Source organism: Drosophila erecta, unplaced genomic scaffold (assembly GCF_003286155.1).
Source record: "Drosophila erecta strain 14021-0224.00,06,07 unplaced genomic scaffold, DereRS2 tig00000126-arrow-pilon, whole genome shotgun sequence".
NCBI classification, from domain to species: domain Eukaryota; kingdom Metazoa; phylum Arthropoda; class Insecta; order Diptera; family Drosophilidae; genus Drosophila; species Drosophila erecta.
This window is the reverse complement of record NW_020825209.1, coordinates 13,408,664-13,428,648: the sequence shown is the minus strand read 5'-3', so window position 1 is coordinate 13,428,648 and position 19,985 is coordinate 13,408,664. Positions and strand designations below refer to the sequence as shown.

Genomic DNA, 19,985 nt, shown 5'->3' with positions numbered 1-19,985 from the left:
ACATACATAGCAGTTCTTCTTTGGCGACCAGGCCGGCAAACAGGCAAACAAAGAGGTTCAAAGTAAAAGCCGGCGATCCGACGAACATGTAAATCGAAGCTCAAATGGCAGCGAGCAACAAGCCCCAACACAGGTACAAATCCCACGGCGCCGCCCTGGAGTGCCTCCTGCACCTCATCCTGTTCAGCAGAGGTGAGTCCTTAGTCCTTGGTCCCTGGTGTCCCAATGTCCCACGCCTTCATGCCTCCAAGCCCCAATTTGCTGCCACAGAGGCATGTTTTTTGCAACCGAAATTTCCGAATTACCGTCGGCAGCAAAACATGCTTAATAGTGAAATTATTATTTTATTCCTCGAAAATACCTCGCAGCCAATTGTTGTTTTGGAAAATCCATCTGCGTTTCTGCATTTAATCTAATCAAGCTGCAGCTCCGCCCACATCTGCTTTTGTTTACACGCTGTAAGTCAATTAAACCACGCATACAAGTTCTCGGAAATGGGCTACAGAATGCTGACTGAAAACCTAACAATATTCGCAGCCAACAAATTTAAATGTTATTGCTTAAATGCTTAGTGATCAACACAGATAAAGCAGCCCATTACGTGCATATTTGCCGCCACTTCTTTTTCGTGCAATTGCATTTCCCCCGAGGGTGTCGAAAAATGCCCAGGTACGCTGGCCAACGCGGCGTATGCGTAATTTATGGACCTGCTCCCATTGCATTCCACTTGCGGCACGGGCCATAACGGTACTTAATGAAATTAAAACGCGAGCTGCCCGCCATCTCAGGGGCGTACTTGCCCCGCCCCCCTTCTTGTGGTTCCACCCATCGCACAGTGTTACAAGATAGCATAAGAAACCCATAGCATTTTAGGTGCATACGAATATGAAGGGTGCATTTTAATCGCATTTATGATGATTTTTCCTATTGGTATTTGCAATTTTTTATGTATAATATTGTGTTTTTTCTGTGAGTTTGAATTGCATTTTCGACCTAGGTTTCGATACATTTTGATCACGGTGCAGCGATTGCGTTAATGTGCAAAATGAGTACCAGCAGCAGAAGCAGCCAAAGGTAAACTTTATTATTATCATAGAATACTTGGAAAACTGTTGCCTCAGCATTTGCCCCCATCTTGCCCCAGATGCAGCCAAGAAAAAGTGCAATACGAAAAGAATGTGGCCAACTAAACTAATCCCAGCAAATTGAAAAGAAAAGAAAAACCATAGTGCAACTTTTCTAGCCTCGACTGCAATTTCAATTATCCCACGTCCAAATTATAACTTGACTTTTGATTGCCCAAAACTCTGGGATTCCCTTGGCTAAAGGAAATATTATTAAAGACTGAAGTGGCTGAAAAGTTCCAAATTGAACATCCCCATAAATTGTTTCCCAACTAAAACCATGAAACTGTTTAGGCCGATTACAACATTTGGCGCCCACAACGGTTGCAAAACAATCTAAACATTGTAAGCCGTCGGAAATTGCAATTAGGTAAGCACTTGATAATTGGTGCTTATTAATAAATGAATTTGTCGATCCCTACAAATTATTGCGGGGAACTTCCCGCTTTCATTGCCCGCACAATCGCATCATTTTTGCAATATAATTCCCCTAAGACTCAAGGCGTTTCGATGGAACCTTCTGTCCGAAAGGTTTCCCATTTCACTGCCAGCCAGCTGACCCAACTTATTCGGGTCTATCTGGATGGGATTTATCCCGGGGACAGGTTCGTTCACCCCATTCCCATTCCCATCATCAGCATCCCTTGTGCTGGCATTCCAAAAATAGGCTAAAATCGCAGTTAAGAAATCTCATCACTCCTGCCTAAGCGTGCCACAATGAAAATAAAAGCATATAAACCTAAAACCGATACTAGACAACAGGCAGACTTCCCTTCAGGCGATTTGGGGCAGCACTGTGAGAAATTGTAGGTCGCTACACTGGCCTATGCCCAACCAACATCCAAATCGTTTTAAATTGGGTATCAATAGCCAGATCATGGGTCTTAGTTCGTTCCCCACAAGATTAGGAGAGTGCTCGCCAGAATTATATTAGCATTAACCCTTTGCTCTCCCCATTTTTCTCCGAGTGCATTGACGGATTGGTTACAGCTCACCTGGCGCGCCTGCCTCGGCTGTGAGCTGCCCCATGGGCTCGGGACCTGTCTTAACTGGCTTACGGACGTGCGACTGTCACAGGATACACAGGACACACGGCAGATCCAGTCCGACGCAATATGGCGACACTAATCTGAGATTGTCGCCGCCCCATCTCCGCCCACTCGGTACAGCCCACCGCCGCCCCCTGGCAAACCAGCTCATGTTTGCGTTTGCAGCTGATTAGACGGCGGTGACACTCCATTTAACTGTCAGTGGCAGTGCCCTGAACCTGCAACAGAAAGGGCCACACGCTGCAACAGGGAAAACGATACTTCATAATCTGGCTAGCACTCAAAGGGGAGTTCCTCCATTCCATCGAAGTCAGAGAAATTCTAGAAAACTTAAAGCGCAGGTCCTTGTTGTCAATAGTTGAATATGGCTTTCTGAGACACCTGTAATTCAGTAATTCAGTAATTGTTAGTCATACTTACGGGCTCGCAATCGTTTTTCTCTGTGTAGTATCGGTTGCATCGTGGTGCGATGGCCGTCTAAAAAGGTCCTGCGTCCTTCTTGCGTCAGCGAAAGCCCTCAGCCTTGCAACAATTATTCAGACCGCGTCCATCCATCCGTTCTCCTTTATTCCACAATTATATAAGCTTTAATGGCTAAACTACAAAGGAATATTTTTAGCTCCAATTAAGGCTACCGAAAAGTGGGCGAGAGAAAGTTTTGCGGCTGGGCGTGGCCTAATGAAGAGTGTCAGCAGTAAAGTGAGTAATTCGAATACATTCATAAGGATTTTCAGTGTTCCTTGCTGCAAATCATAATCCCAGTGGCAAAGGTAAAATTTCGTGCGGTTTTCGCGGCCAACAAGAAAAATGACGTAAAAACGTTTTAACGCCGGTGGAACTGAGATAACGCCGCTCAGGACTTAATAACCTCAAGTGAAACGGAATCCATAAAGCATAATGAGATGTGATGAAATGTGTACTGCGAACGGTAGAATGTACTCAAATTAGAAGTCTTCATAGCGCAGATATATCCTGGGGCAGCTAAAAGTGCAACTTTGGAGAACTCATTCAAATGCTGTGCTTTTTTGGGGTTTAGTTTTAAAAACTTTTCTTTGGTTTCAAACATCAACTGAAAGTAATGAAAGAGCAATTAGTTTTCCACAACTTCAAGTCGAAAGCTAAATAATGACTCCGTTTATGCGTTCTCTTGCATGGACATAAAAACTTTTCAGTTAGTTAGTAGAAGTACTCCTATCGCCTAAAGTATTGAAAATTCCCTAGCCGCAACTAAAATGAATTTTCAGCTGGCGAGGAAAAATGTGAAATGAAAATTAGAAATGAAAATAATCTGAGGGAGAGGGGGAAAAGTGCGATTGATAGGAGAAAAGGCGGAAATGTTTACAAACATTTGGACGGCGCACAACAACTTCGTTGTGAAAATAAACAAAACGAAAAGAACGCGAATGTGATGTGAATACTGAATACCCTTAATAGCGGTTTATTCAGACACCTGGGTTCAAAAAAAAGAATTCAACACCGCAAAAAGCGGTCTCAAAAACGAGAATGCATTTTTTTATGTTGTCACATCAGAAATCGTTAATAAACAATGACTCTCCTCGTTCGTGCTTTTTTTGTCCTTATACAGCACTTATATTTTACAATTTCCCTTGGCCAAGGCAGCATATAAAAGAGAATCGTGAGTGGTGGCATCTTCATCAGCAGCGTCAACAATTTGCCACGTTATTACTTGCATACAGATACACATATACATACGAGCATATAAATATATATATTCAATTGTGTGGCCCCCGATGTCGTTGTTTTTTTCGGGTACACATTTTTTTGTTGTGCCTTAAGGCAGCAGCATCTGGCTGCTGTTGCAATTTTTCCAAATTTGTCAACTGCTGTGGTCGACATGTACCAACCTCCCACCGAACCGCTTCCATTTTTTCCTTTTAACTAACCAAGGACGCGCATATGAAATGTGTCGTCTTTATTTTGCTTCACTACGAAAAGGGATATCAGAGTCGACTGAATGATACCCTAAGGGAACGCAGTTTGCAAGCCAACAAAATAGATTTATATACATTCTCTATCTTTAATGAAGTGTTTGTGGTGCGATTGGCAAACCTCTAAATATTTGCAGATTAGGGGACTTCAGCTTAATATATTATACGAATTAATCATTTTGAGCGTATTATCCGTAGTATGCGTGTAGACATGACATTTTGTATTTATTTGAATTTACCTAACAAATCTGCAGACATTTCCAAGACGGCTTAACTTCTCACAAAGAAATCCCACTTTGTTTGTCGTTTAGGGCGTTTCCAATGTAATGCCAGCTTATCCCCATGAGTGACAGACTGCTGCGACTCGCCGATACCCTGTAGATAGTGCTTACTCAGTGACGGGAACTGATATTCCGCATGTCCTTTGAGCTTTATTGTGATTCGACCAACTGCTGTTTCAATTTGCCCAGCACAATCTTAGCGATTAGATACACAGATAAGTTTAAAAGTTAACACGGAAATTGCTTTTTTGCAGCAGTACACAATTATTGTATACTGTAAGTACAATTTGCCCCATCATATCTTTTATATCTCTTGTGTGTTTTTCGCTTTTTTTGTTTTGCCGCGGGCCAAGAAATTACAATTCATGTGCCGCGACTGACTGTGTTTTATTCTCATTTTTTTCGTTTACCATTTGTGACAGTTTCCAGCAGTACATGAAATAAAGCGCGTATTAAAACAATTTCCGATGCGATCCTTTTAGTCCTTAACCCTTTGCATCCGCACCTCAGGCGGGGCAACCTTAACCCCAGAAAGCTCGCCAGCGCGTGGCCGTCAATCGGGTTAAAGGCCACACATGAATAGAAGCACGCAATCGAGTTGGGAATTGCTGTTCCCGCGTTGTAATGACGACGATGGTGATGATGATGATGATGATGGCGATGGTGATGATGCCCCAAAAGGTCTCGCCACTCAACGTGCAACATGCAATTACAGGTCGAATCACCTAAGTGAAACGTGTGCTTCTATTTTAGCTGCGCTTACAGTGGTTCTTCTCTTATTTAAGCGAAGCGCTAGTTTTAAATATGCCTTTATATAATATATCACCAGAGTTGGCTAACATATCTATTGCCTGCCAATAGCCACTGTAAGTCCTGGAGTTCGTGTTCCCAACTCAGGCAAAAATTAACACCCTTTGATTAAAATGGAACAGTAACATATTTCACGTAACGTGTGTATATTGGCAGCAATTTATTCGATGCAACTCGAGTGCAATTTTCCATTCGCGGTGTGGGATTTTCATCTTTTTGGCCAACAATATAGACTACGAAGGGCAAAATAATCACTATAAAATAAGTGTTGCAACTGCTGAAGCGAATTGAAGTGAGTTAGCTAATTGGGCGACTCGTTTTCCCATCTCAAAACTGATTAGCTCCTTCTAATTTGATTAGAACTGAAACATCTACTTGGAGATCCGTGATAATTTAAGAATCCCCTTTTGAGTGCATTTTTATTTAAAGTGCTGTCTGTGTGTTTTAGTGCTCGACTCCTTTTTTCCTGGCACCAATCTCCCCTGTCGTGTCCTTTTGTAATTTCATTAGTGCTGACAACACTTTTGTTGTTGCAGGCTTTGCCGTTTCTATTATCCTTTATCCTGGCGAAAAATTGAAAGTCAACTTGAGCACTCTCCACCTTGATGGGAATTGTATAGAATGCAAAATGACAGCCACGCCCCGTCGACCCCACGCCCCCAAAAATCCCCATAGAGACCGGCATGTGTGTTGGGTTCAAATCGTGGCGAAGAATCATATGCACTGTACGCAAATTCCCTAATTTCATTTTATTGTGGCTAAATAATAATTGATGATGCATCTCACTGATGCACTACAAATTTGTCTATATATTATATTATATTATATATTATATAGTTATGTATTAGTTCAGATAGTACCCCCTTTTGAAATCAATTTGAAATCTGGCACTCTATTTCAAGGCTGAAAAACTGCTTGGAAATGCTGTATACATGTTTGTAGGGCAAAATGAAGCACATCTTTTCTCTCCGTGCAGTTCAAGAAAAACAGTAGAAGGAAGCACTTCTGGCAGTTGAGTTTTTGCTTTGAAAGTTAATTAAAAACCCATTGAGTGAAGATGCGAATGTTGGGAAAGTGTGAACTATAAAGTAGGGATCAGCCACGCCCCCCGGGACGCCCCCAGCCCAAACACATCACTCACTTTCCATTTGCCTTACCCTTTCGCTTTCCCTTTCCCTTTCCCAACGCCTCTTTGCTCTAATTTTCGCCTTTTTGCTGAACGCGCCCACCGAGCTGAGAAAAGTGCCAAGGAAAATGCGAAGGCTACGCATTGCATTTCGCTAATGACCAAAATGCGGTCATGTCCCAGGTCAAAGGTTCTTCCGTTCGGTAGCAGATTGCCAGCCAGCTAGCCAGTTACCTGGCCACCGTAACTAATCACCTGTGCACATGTGTACAGGTAAGGAAGTGCCCGTCTAATTGAAAGTGTCCTCGCTGCGGGAATTTCGCTTGTCGTCTTGGAGACTTCAGTTGTAAGCGGCTCAATGGGTAATTAGCCAAATGACCGTACTCCAGCGGTAGCCGCCCCCTTTTACGCCCCACAACCTGCAAAACCCAAGGGCAGCCAAGTTGTGACCCCAAGTTCTGCCCTCCGGCCGCTGCCATTGTTCTCCAGGAGATTCGTTTCCTGTCAGCTGCGCAGTGGCTGCAGTGCAACGGATATATTTGCATTTCAGCTTCATGACAAGTGTGTTCTGTCAGCAGAACCAAAACAGGGGCTACAACATACATATAGTATGCCTATAGGTCAGCGCAGACATCTGCCAGAGATGCTCCCTCAAAATGGATATGTTTTATTCAAATCACCAAGCTATTCCTTTATAAAAATGTCTCGCAAGTTCTGTTTGCCGTGCCTTATCCGAAATGCGATTTCTTAACAGAGCAGAGCTTCCACAAGGACGTTGAATGCAACAAACGCCCCACCTGTAACTGCTTTCAGCTCGCCTAAGCTCTGTGATTTGCAAAAAAGGCTTTCGCATTTACCATGTGGCTGCAACACCCAAAAAACAACAAGGGGGGAGGGGGCACACAGCAAACTTGTTCGTTGATTTTCCCAAATGAAAAACGCACAATGCAACAGCAGAGCAACACACATGCAGTGTGTATGTGTACGGCAAAATGGGGCAGTGTAGCAACTGAACCAACAAGAGATGCAGATGCAGATGTAATGCTGTAGATCCAGATACACAGCTGCACAGATACACAGATACGTATTGGCCATCAGCTCCTGTCGACTCCGTTTAAAGAGATAAATTCCGCGCGAATTTGCATTTTCCGTTTTTTCCGTTTTCTGGCCTACAAATTTGACCCAAACCATTTGTGTTGCTGAATCGGATTTGATTTATAATTAAAATCGCCCCTAGAATATTTTCATTTTGAATTCGATTTTCTGCCAAAATGTTTATTTGCTCCAGTGCTCCGACGAATTGAAATGTTTGGAAATTTCTTTCTATCCGAAACAAACGCAAAACAGTGCGTGCAAAATAAATGTGTCCAAGTTTAATTATAACTTCTCTCACGTGCTAAATATCTATTTAAATAGAAATTCAAATCTTTTACGCAACGAAATGTATATTTCCACTTGTTTACCCAGTGCATTTCAATTTCGAATTTGATTATGTGCAAAATACCTATTAATTAATCAGCAATCACCTGCCACGGAAAGTGTTGAAATATTGTTTTATAATATACATCAAACACAGAGACTTATACGTTTATTCTGCCCGAAGAGTGTTTTATAAAGTTCTTTATAGCTTATGTGTTCTATTAGTTCAATTAGGTCATAATGAAAGCTTATTAATATTTGAATTTGTTTAGGAATATCTCGATGGGCGCATTGAATTCCTTTTCCTGGTAGGATAAGTCGTTAAATACGCTCGCCAGCGTTTCGCAAAGGTAAACAAACATTTGGCCATCATCATCAATCAGCTAGCAGTTAACTTTTGCCCCACACTGTTGTATCGGCCCCATCAATTTGCGTTTAGACAAATCCGAAGGTAGTAAACCAGCCAAAGGCAGATAGGGTGGGTGGTTGTTTATTTGAGTTATGCATATCAAGTTGAAAGGTAAACATGCGAAATATGCCGGCCTCAGCCCCGCGGCATCTGCTCAACTTGGCCTCTAATTTGCATTTCAAGCAAATTACAAGGCGAAACGCACAAGTTTTCGGGCCATAATTATGAGGGTCTGTGTTTTATTTACATGCTTCGAAATCAATTTGGCGGCGCAGATAAGCGGCAAACAATAAACAATCCCACACGAGCACGGGCTAAAAGGGTTGGGTTTGGGGTTGCATTTGGGGTTGGGGTTGGGTCAAGGGGTCAGCAAAGGAAGGGGAAGGGAAACAGACAGTCGGAACCAAAACAAACAGGACCAAACAGGCCAACAAGCCAGACAAAAGAAGCCGGGCAGCGGTATAAAGGATGGCCAACAAAGGTCAAAAACCAAGCAAGGCCCACAGAACAATATCCAACCCAATCCCACCCATCCATGGCTTTCGGCCTGAAATCCACACTTTGGAATTTCCCCACCACCACGGACTCTATTCAAGTTCGAATGCCTTTGTCTAGGATTTAATTTACTACGATTTGAAGTGGGCCGAATATCTGGCAACCGATTGTGTTTACCACATTATTGCTCAATTGGTTCGGTGAGGAAAATGGCAGTAAAGTTAATCGAACCACCTAATCACGGATACCAAATACCGCTTGAAACACCTTACTTAATAAGTAATAAGTAAGTATGTTGTAGGGTACCTAAAGTTCGTTGATCTGGAGTCTAGAAATATTTGAAAAGAAAAGAGTAAGGCTGCTGTCCTTGGGAATTTATCTTTCTTGCCGTAATGCCTGTCATCGAACTTTTGATGTGGCTGAGTTGCTGGCCCGCAAATCGTTGACAAAGTTTCTGTGGCCAAAACTGGGGATTCGCTCAAAGGAAACTCCGGAATGTGCGGCTTGTGGCATGGTTGTATCAATCATATAGGGTCTGAAGCTGTCACTTGGGCAATCAGGATAATTGACAACTTTCAAAGGACACGGCGGCAATCGCTGTTTAATAGTTGGTTTCCTCTCTCAAAACCTTCTTCGGGTTTTCCGCCTTTCGCAGCCCTTTTTCCCAATTCTTTTCTGGGCCTGAAATCATAAAATTAAATATGCATATTAGGCGGAGTTGAATGTATATGTATTCTTCTTTTTTTGGGCCAGAAGCTCTGCAATTGACTTAATATCCTTTGGGCAAACAATCAAAACAGGGGAGGAAATGATGCTGGACGGAAAATGGGCGCTGAGAGGGGGAGGAGAATGTGAAAAAAGGAGGCGGAAAATCCGCAAAAAAAGAACACGCGGAAAATCGCACCCAGACGCAGAATGGTCGATTTGCAACGCTTTGTTGCACGCAGCCATTGAAATTGTTTCCGCTTCTTTTCCGCAATTGTTTTTTCTTACGATTTTATGCTCGTCCTTCGTCCTTAGTCCTTCGTCCTTGCTCCTTGGGCTTCCTTTTCTTCATTCGTCTTGCTGCTTGATTTGATGTGTGCAATTATGGCGTCATTTACATTCTTGCCTTCCAAATGGCCAATCCATGACACCCAGCCCCCCTTTTTGGACCAAATCTCCACCACAGATATCCCCATGTAGTATTGGGTGCACAGCGAATAAACAATGGCCTTATTTCAAAAATCCTAATTTATGGTGTTAAGATAAAGGTAATAAAAAATGTCATAATGTCTACATATAAATATGTATATAACAATTTGTAGTCTAATAACTAAAAACAGTTTGGGTGCACTGGGAATAAGCAATGGCTTTATTTCCAATAACATAATTTATGGTCTTAAGATAAAGGTAATAAGAAAAATGTGATAATGTCTACATTTAAAAAAATGTTTAGTCCAATAACTAAAAACATGTTTGGGTGCACTGAAAATAAACTATGAATTTAAAAACTATGGCTTTTAAAAAAAGTAATGTAATATAATGTAAAGCCTTAAGAGTAATAGGGGTAATACCAAAAATGGGAATATAATAAGAAATGTGATATCTACTCTTGTGATTGACACTCGAATACTCAAAAACATTGTTAGATTCAAGTTTTTTCTCCACGTGTGGACTCTTTTAACTATTGTTTCAATGCCACTACGCTCGCTAAGTATGCTACAGAATTTTCTGCAGCTTTCCTCGGACTTTTCCATTTGTTTTCCTGCACTCAACTTCTTTGCTGTTTTTAAGGATGCTGGTACCATGAATGTGGAGGGTCTATATAGAGATGGATAATGCTAAATGATGAAAAGAATGGGAGTGCCAGCATTGTTGCGACCGTTATTGTTGTGAATTTACTCGGAAATAGTGGAGGGGTTACTAAAACAAAAGTTACGAGAAAAGTTACTCACCCAACCATTTCCTCCCAATATTTTCGCCTAAAAACGAACGGTTTGCACACTTTTTTCGGGATACCAAACTTGCAGAGCGTTTTTTGCGGAGGTAAACAAGCGGCAAACTTGAACCGAAACAAGTGCAAAGTGAAAGTAAATATGAAAGACAAACAGAAGGCAGAAAATAAATATACGTGCAGGGAAAAATCAAGGTAAATATGTATGTATTCTTCCAAAGGCTCAATGCCGAAACTTGAGGACTTTACAACTTGAGCCACAGGATGTGGCGAAATTGAGCTGATTTCGAGTCAAGATGGGCGGTCAATTAAAATCAAAATGAAGCCAAATTGAAGTGAAGATGTAAAAATGTAAATTAATGATGTGAAGGAATCAAATTTTGGCAGAGCAAATTCTGTAACGAATTGAAAAGCCAGCGGAAATTGAATTAAATGTATTTCAAAAACTAAATGAGCTTTAGAACTAAAACCGAATGAGAATTACAAAAACTAAACAGAATGATAAAGTGCCATGTGCCAAGTGGCATGCATATAATGCATAATACATCTAAACCTAATTCCAAAAAGCTGTGCAAATCAGTGTAGATGGAATAATCAAGTGATGCTGTAGCGGAAATTAAGAGGGAAATTAAGTGAAAGTGAGGCGGGCATAAATCAAGGCGCAAAGTGAAGGGCGGAAAACGGGAAAAACCCTCTTGAAACTTCATTTTTCCATTGACTTTCCCCCCGTTTTTTTTTTCATTTTTTTTTGCTTCATTTTCTCGTTTGGTGGTGGCGGTAGCGGTGTCTTTTGCTGGCTTTTTAATTGCCACTTACGCATTCTGGCTTAGACCAAAAGCCCTTGATGCTCTGTCCCGAGTCCTGCGTCCTGCGTCCTGCGTCCTGTCTCTCCGCCTAATTTATTTTGTTTTTTATTTTTTTTGCCTTTTGCCAAGCGCTCTTTATCCTTTTGTCATTTCGGTTGGGTGAAGAAGCGGCAGGCGACATAAATTAAACTCAACTAATTGCGTATACGCCGCGTGTGCCTTAAGTGGGCTTTACCAAGGACAGCGGCAAGGACATCGCTTTCGGGGCTTAGCAGTAGTCCAAGTTGATCCTGCAGCAGCAATCGCTTTTTATTATTCCGAAATTCGCGCTTATCCTTTGGGGGATTTGTGCCTATGATTTAGTAGTGTGCAGTGCCATTAAAATTTAATTAAATGCCCCGCAAACGCACATGAGTGGCGCAATGCTGTCACCGCACCAGGAGCACCAGGAGCACCAGGAACAGGACACCGATGACGCCACATAGCCAACAGTCCGCTTCCTTGTTATTACGATTCCTCGGCAGCCGCATTATTACTATCATTATCAGCATTGCCAACATTTCCGGCCGAGCGCAGCGACATCAAATGAAATTCGTTTTGTCTCTGTGCTTGTAATAATTTATAACACGATGAACTTGTCGTCCTGCACACACACACACACACAGCAACAAAGCACACACAGACAGTCACGCATATATGCAAATGAACTATGTGCTACCTTATTTATGTACTTAGTATCCCTACATGGCGTACAGAGATAGGCTTCGGAAATTTGTAGTCCTCTCGGATGTTTCTGATTTTTGCAGGCCCGGAATTTATTATAAGTTTTTGGACTGAAGTGCGCAAAGTGATGTTAGTATAGCGAACCAACTGCATCCCAAATGTGGTATTTTGAAATGAGGTTCGGAGGTTAAAGCGGAAAAGTGATGTCGAAACTGAAATTGACTAAAGTACACCATTTTTATCATCTCTTCAATCTGACTGCGACTTCAATGTCTTGCTTTCAATTAGGCAACTAACCAAGTCATGTTTATCCTTATAGTATACCCTAGATAAACTGCCATGCGCCCAGTGAAGAGAAAAAAGTCGTCACATCGTCGTCATCATCATGATTGTCATCGTCATCAGCGAAGCACGATAATGATAACAATAACAAACAAGCGCAGCGACAACTCTGGCCCGAAAGTGGGGTTTCTTGGGAGGCCAGTGGGTGGTCTTCAGTGGGTGGTGGGCGGTGGGCGGTGGGCGGATGGTGTGATATAAAGATTGTTGCCATATTGCTATCATTTGCACACAATCAGCGTCAACGTCAACGGGATGCGAAATGAGTGAAAAAAGGCAGGCGAGGCGGGGAGCGAAAAGAAAAAGCGTGACTGAGGTCAAAGGGCACACGGCTGGCGGGCTGGCGCGGTGGGTGGGCTTGGTAATGTATGCAAAGGGCTCAACCACCCACCTTCCAGCCACCCTCCAACCTGCCAGGGATCCGCCTCGAAGGAAGTGAAACCATTCGACAGGATGAGTCGAGGATGAGGCGGTGATTGCTCGTCGTTCGCCTACGTTGCCGCCGACAAAATTGCAGATAATGTACAAATCAATTTAAATAAATAGCGTAAAATCAAATTTCCTAGAACAAAATACACGGGGGCGCCTCGAGTGGCGTTCAAATTTCCATGTGGCGCAGAAAGGAGGCAAATGGAACCCCATTTCCAAGGAGGAATTGACTGGCAATATAATCATTAGCGAAAGAGTGATCGGAATACAAAATGAGTGATCGGCATACCGAATGAGTGAGTTTAAAATGTACACACAAAGTGTGCTGCCTATGAAAACTGTTTGCTAATGGGTTATTAAGCCAATACTAATTTAGCTAACAATGTTTTGAGTTTGAATATCGTTCTTGTGCTCCTCGAAATGCCAACAAAGGCAATTTCCAGTTCTGTTTGCTCCTTTGACACGTATTTAACCACACAACCGCGACCTTGACTGTCGGCCTGCCAACCCAACCACCCACCACCCACCACCCACCACCCAGTGCGCCCCACCAATTTGACCGAACATTTGCCTGTAATTGCCTATTAGTTTTCATTTGTTGATTTGGTTTTGCCTGCACGTGAACCCATAGGTACCCCTTCTGAATTTCGGTTTCGCCTTAGTTTGGTTCTCGGTTTATTGATTTGGCCTATGTACATATGTACATATGTAGTCCATAAGCTAATGGCCAAGTCTTGCCATCCGATCAATGAGGGTTAATAGTCTGCCTTCCAAGTGGGCGGGGGGTCAGAGTTCATTGGGCTCGGATCACTTGGGCCTCTCACCAACTTCTCTATGCAAATATGCGAGTACATTGCTTGAATATTCATTTTCAGTGCTTGCGTTGAATTGGACACAGTTTTTTGCAAATTCCCCTGCTCTCCTATTATTAAATGCCAACTCTTTTGATGCTTTTGGCCAAAAAGCCACGGAGCAGCGGCCAAATTGAAGCATTAACATTTGGATTGTTCGGAATTTTGTTTTATGTCGTCTTTCGCCCATTTTGCAAGCATCCATTTCAATTTCTTCATGTCGGCCATTCTGAATTACATTTTTTGTGCTTGCCAGTTCGTTCAACTTGGCCCAAATATTTCATATTGCGATATTTTTGGGGGCATTGTTAAGGGTTCACCCACCACCCACCAGCCGCCTGCCACCTTCATTTTCCGCGAAACTCGAGCACTCAATGTGCGAATGGGGCATGTGCACAGCTAGGAAGTCGAAATCAAGAGTGGCATCATTATTCATCTGCCGCCAATCTGCAGCTTGGCAAATTGGCTGCCAAAAATGCGAAAAATAATTAGACATCACGGCTGGCAAAGTACAAAAATAATGCGTACACCGAAAGAAACTCCAGGCGCTGTTCAGATATATATAGCCAATTTTAATAGTTTACTAGTCAATCAGTTTTGATCTGTGTAAATTTTCGAGTTGGTTATGATTTTCAAAATGGGCTCGCATTTTTATGCTCAGTGGGGCCGAGAAGCAAATGAGCAGGGAAATCGCACAAGGCCTCGAAGATTTTCCCTTGGCAGCAGCGCTTTTCTCGGCCGCGCCCACAATTTTCCCCGCCCTTTTCGCCTCAAGTACTTGCGCATTTTTCATTTCTGTCTGCCTTTTGTCTGTGTTGCTGCACTTTTTGTTGCTAGTGTATTTTGGTGGTGGTGGGGGCATTTGTTATGTGTTAGTTGGCAACTGATTAATTGGGCCCCCCTCCCTCTGCGCCCAGCCCCTTCTGACCCTGCCCCCGATTTTGATTCGTTATGAGTTCGCATTATGCGTTTATTTTTCTTGCAACTATTGAGTTCGCCAAGAAGAAGAACGCGCGGCGTTGAAAACTATGCCGCCACTAATTGGCAAAGTGAAAGGGGAAAAGTGAAAAACCGAAAATCGGAAAATATGCTAGGCGGCAAAATGTTTGCGTTGGCAATCGAAGCACGTTTGCCATTAAAATTTCATTTTTGAGATTTAACCTGTTGGTTTTTCGCATGGCAAATGAATAATTCATGCCAATTCTGCCACTTAATGGATGCTATTTTTCTTTTTGATTTCGATTTATCAGTGTTTTATGTGGTACCACAGCAAACACTTGACTAACAAATATGCTGAAAAACAATCAATAACAAATCAGCTTGATTTTCATGTCGAATTTTATTCAGTGCTTTAGGGCTTACGAGCTATCACAATATTTGCTATAAAAATCCTATAAAAAGTCCTGGCCTTTGCAGCTAAACCTTGACCAAACGCTCGCGGCGCTGGGCAAAGTGGAAGCCGCCGTAGTAATCCTCCAGATCGCGAAGATCCCGCTGGAACTGGGCGTCCAGCCTGGCCTGCTCGGCCCTCTGGCGGGCGGATGGGCGGCGCACGGGGGCGTGGCTGCGCAGACTGAGGCGGCGGCGGACTTTCTGGCCACCCACCATGTCGTAGAGCGGGGACTCCGGCGAGCTGGAGTCCGCCGCCAGCAGGCACCTCTTGGCATCCGTGTGGGAGGGGAAGCCGCGGGGCGTGGTCTGGCCGGCCATGGCTTCGCTGGCGTCATGGAGACGCGGCTGTCTCTGGGCCAGATGCTCGAAGCTGCACTTCCATTGGGCGTAGCGGCGATCGGCCAGACTGGAGGCCTTGGACTTCTTGGTGGTGGGCGTCAGCAGGGTGCCGCAGGAGCCGAAGGACGAGCAGCGGGGCATGGGTCGCAGGAGTTGCTTGGAGCGCTTGCTCAGGCGCCTTTGTTTCCTGGCCGAGATGCTCAGTTTGCGCAGGACGAGTCTCTGGATTTTGCTCAAGAAGCCGGGCAGGGGAGTGCAGAAGATGCCAGGATTCGCAGTACAGGTAGTGTCCTCAACGCTCTTTGCCCCTTCAGTGGATTGTGTGCTGCCCATTTTGAGTTATTTTTTTAGAGTCTGGGCAAGTTTGTTAGCTAGTATATTAACTATGCGATGCGAGTGGCGTAAGTGTTGTTGGACAACTGATGCTGATTGCCACCGAGCGGCGGGCATTTATAGCCAGGAGCTGCAGCTACCTGGCACCCTAATAGGGATCAGGTCTTATTCGCTACCCGCGCGACCTTCATAAAGTGCTAACCCCTAGCCCTGACCATAATCCCCTCTGTTTTGCATAGTTTTATGAGGCGACATTTGGCCACGATTTCGGGGTTTTGCAAGAGTCGCGATTCCGTTTTATTGCCCCTTGCAATCCCCGCACGTGCAAGGGAGCTTGGGCTGCGATGGGTTAACTCGAGGGTCGACATGGGTTAACTTGAGGATGAGGCAGGCATTTAATGGCCTGTCAGTTGCCGTCGCCTGCTGCTCGCTGGCCAGGATAGCCAGCGTCCTCGGGACATAATTGCCGCCCTAAGGAGCTGGTTAGTGGGCGGCTGCAGCTGCGCGGGAACTGCTCCTTGGAGCGATGGTGGTGGTGGAGCCACTTAAGACTTGGCTGTCAGCCGGGGAGGAAATTCCAAATGAATTGCAGCAAAGCCATAAAGGCAGTGCACGGCAAAAAAAACCAGTAATAACAGTAATTGTGCAACTTGCAACACTGGTTGCAAGTGATTAAGAATTAAAGTGGTTTTAGAATTAAAGAGTGTAGAGCTTGCAGTTCCACATATTAAGGCAAATTGCATTTGGATACAGCAAAGGGCTTCCCCTTGATTTCTCCCTGTGCATTTGAGATGGGGCGTGGCAGATGGGCGGACCGTAGGTGATGGCAAAGGGTCCAGGTTCGAGGTCCATGGTTAAGCATCCCAGCAGAATGCTCGCTTTGTGTGTCAATCAGTCTTTGCATGTCGGCAGTGCCTTCATCAATTTTCCCTCTGTCTTTGTGCATGTGTGTGTGTGTGGGTGTGTGGGTGTGTGGGTGTGAGTGTGTGTGGGTTGGGTGGTGTAGGTGGCCGTGTGTGCGTGTATAAGTAATTGCGTGGGTGATGACATAAGCGGCTTAGCCTTCATTATTAGTGGACATATGTAGTGCGGGCCAGAGAAAATAATTAAGCCCAATTATAATGCACAGTTACACTGTACGAAAATCAATATAGTAGTATAAATGGCAGCACAACGCATCTGTAAAATATTCCAAGCGGCTGAACAAGCATTTCTGTGCCATTAATTGGGTTGCCCCTGAATTGCCACTCATTTTGCAGCATCAATGCAACCTCTAATTGTATTCAAATTTGAACACAAAATACCTCCACTTGCGCGCTGTTTTGCTCTGGAAAATACGAGGCCAAAGGAGAAAGGTCATTGTTGGGGAATGGCGAATGCGGCTTGTGGCCACTAGTGTCTATTTTCCGCTTTTCGGAGGAACAAAGAGCGATGCAAGCGAAACACTGAAAATTCATTTGAAAATTCCCGGCAGTAGCTCGAATAGAATGGGTATACCAGTTGGGTATACTCTACCTTCATATTCATAACAGTCACTAACCCCAAATACATTTTTAAATTAAAAATAAATATGTTTTTGTTCAAATATTGTTTTTTCTTAAATACTAATCGATTGCATTTGAGATTGTAAGGTTAAGCAGAGCATATGCAAGTTGCCATGGCAGCGATAAAGTTAATTCCCAGTGCGCCAAAACGACGCAAAGAGCATTTCATTGTCAACTGCAGTTGGAATGGAAATCTATGGAGGTCAGGCGGACTGAAATTTGCGGCTTGTGGGGTCCAAGTGCCCCGACAGGATTCACCTTTAAAAACGGAATTCCAGAGGAGCATTCGATTCCTCTGGGGTTACAGAAAATTCCATTTATTTGCAGTCATTTGTTAAGTGTCCAATAAAATGGGAAACAAACTACAACTGCAGCACGTACATTTGTTTATTTGCTAGCAAGGATACGTATATTTTTGAGTAACTGCCACCACAGCCCGTGTAATTGCACATTTTGTGGCGGGCATTTAATTAATGTCCTTCCGCAAATTACGCATTTTTAAATAAATTATTGATTCGCCTTTTTCGGTGTCAGTGTCAAAGGCCAGTGACAAATTGAATTTGCAGTTTTCAATAAAGCGCGCCATCAGAGTTATCCCCCATTGGATTTTCCACGGCTCGCGCAATTCAATTCATTTCAATTCCTACCTGGCTGCATTTGAAAATGGCTTTTACGACCTGGCCAACACGTTTGCATACCATAAAAATGGCAGCAAACAAAATGAGTAAATGGAAAAATGGCATAAAAATCGTACTTTTTTATTTAACCCCTTCAGGGCATAAAAATGCATCTGGGAATATTTCCTAACCCTTTCTATTTTCAAATGTGTATTTCCCGCATGCAAATCAAGCGTTTTCCCTTTTGCGCTGCACATACCAAAGGACAAAAGCGGTGTGTCCTGCAAAACATTTTCCTGTGTGTCACGCACTGAGGTGTCATCGAATTCCCCGGGGATAGGAAGGATAGAATAGAATACGTTTACCGAGGGTTGGGCCAAATGGAAAATGGCAATAAAGGTTAGTCCCCAAGCTGACAAAGCGCATTTCGCCAAAGTTTGGCATTCGAAATTGAGATAAAGCAGCGCGAATCAAAGTTCAAGCTGCTCCAGGTGTCTAACTTTTTGGGTCCTTATTTATTTCATAGGGCAGCAATATTATTGATTTATATTTAAGGTATTACTAGCTGTATAGATTGGATTGTACTGCACAAGAATTCGTTCGAATAAGTTGTAGTTAACCCTTTAGAGTTGAGTTTCCGAATTCAAATGGGAAAAGCCTCTCATCTGCCACAAAATCAATCTCACTCGATCATCCTCGGCCCTGGGTGGATTACAAAGTTTACACAAGGCAAGTGTAAGCCAAAGTTAATAACACTTATATACTCAATCACCCACACACACACACACACACACACCGGACACCATCAACCAGTTAACTTGGTCGGCTGTAAGTTAGTGGGCCTACAGAAAACCCATTTGGGATGACCACAAATCTTCGCTGAGCGAAACGCGGAAGAGCAAAACAAAAATGGATGGAGTCATAAGGATAAGGGCAAGGACATGGTGTGTGTGAGGGTTAAGGACAAATCAGGCATCAATAGCAATCAATCAATTTGCGGGCCAACAAACAAATTGACCAGAAACCGAAAAAAAGATTGCGAGCCAAGCAAACACAGTCACTGCCAAAAGTTAACAGCATCTAATGTGATTTTGACACACTCCGCACATGAAAATGGAGGCGCACACTGTTTTGACATTCTTTTGTTTACAATTTTTCCCTTGGCCCCCAATTTCCACCCGATATCATTAGTTATTACAGCATTAGATACCCTGTGGTTAAGCGAAAGGTTTAGGTACTTAAACAGATTAGATGAATGTTTTGTGAGGTCATAGTCTTCTACTTCCAAATGCACTCTGTGATATTGGCTTACTTTGACTGCACTATAGAATCATTTTTCAGTGCTGATAAGCAAAATCCCATCAATCCTGTAATGGGTAACTCGGTGGTCACCCAGATTGTAAACATAATTGAGTTTGTTTGAGCACCAAAATAAAAGAGAAACGAGGAATGTGTTTTCTGTTTGTTTTACTTGGCTTTCAATTTCGATGGTGGCAACCCTGCTGCCAGCTCCAATCAAGGGAACTATCCATCAGTGAACGATGGCCATGTCCATTCCCCATTCCCCATTCCCCAACTCCCCAAACCCCCAATTCTCCACACGGAGTTTTGATGCTGCCACTGGCACGCATCGAATTCCCTGCTCCTGTGCCCACACCCCACTGATTTTCTTTTACACACATGGGGGAAATCAATAAAAAAAGGAAAGCTTGCTTTCATATGTCGAATTTTTACTTACTCTTGGTGGCCTTATAATTTTTTTTTTATTATTATAAAGCGACGAATATGTACATGCAGTACTAGTACCATAACATTGCCATTAAACATATAAGTCTCTCTGAGTTTTCCGTAATATATTTCATATAAGTAATATAGTTTATGTCCTCAGTTTTTGCTGCCCCTTATAAGTAGGCAACGAACTTGCTCACGTCCTTTAACTGAACATAACACCTTCATTTTCTGTTGCATACTTTTGGGATCTCACATCTTGTATCTCACATCTTGGGATACTGAA

The 19,985-nt window shown here is 43.3% G+C and overlaps 1 protein-coding gene across 1 annotated transcript; it reads right to left on the bottom strand.

The window, feature by feature from the left end:
- Positions 1-15,098: 15,098 nt before the first annotated feature.
- On the bottom strand, positions 15,099-15,974 carry LOC6551482 (protein nullo). Its single transcript, XM_001978479.2, has one exon. The coding sequence runs from the start codon at positions 15,808-15,810 to the stop codon at positions 15,163-15,165; it is 648 nt and encodes a 215-aa protein (XP_001978515.1). The 5' UTR covers positions 15,811-15,974; the 3' UTR covers positions 15,099-15,162.
- Positions 15,975-19,985: the final 4,011 nt, after the last annotated feature.

Coding starts and splice junctions, on each gene's coding strand:
- LOC6551482 (XM_001978479.2), bottom strand. CDS start 15,810: ATGGGCAGCACACAATCCACTGAAGGGGCAAAGAGCGTTGAGGACACT.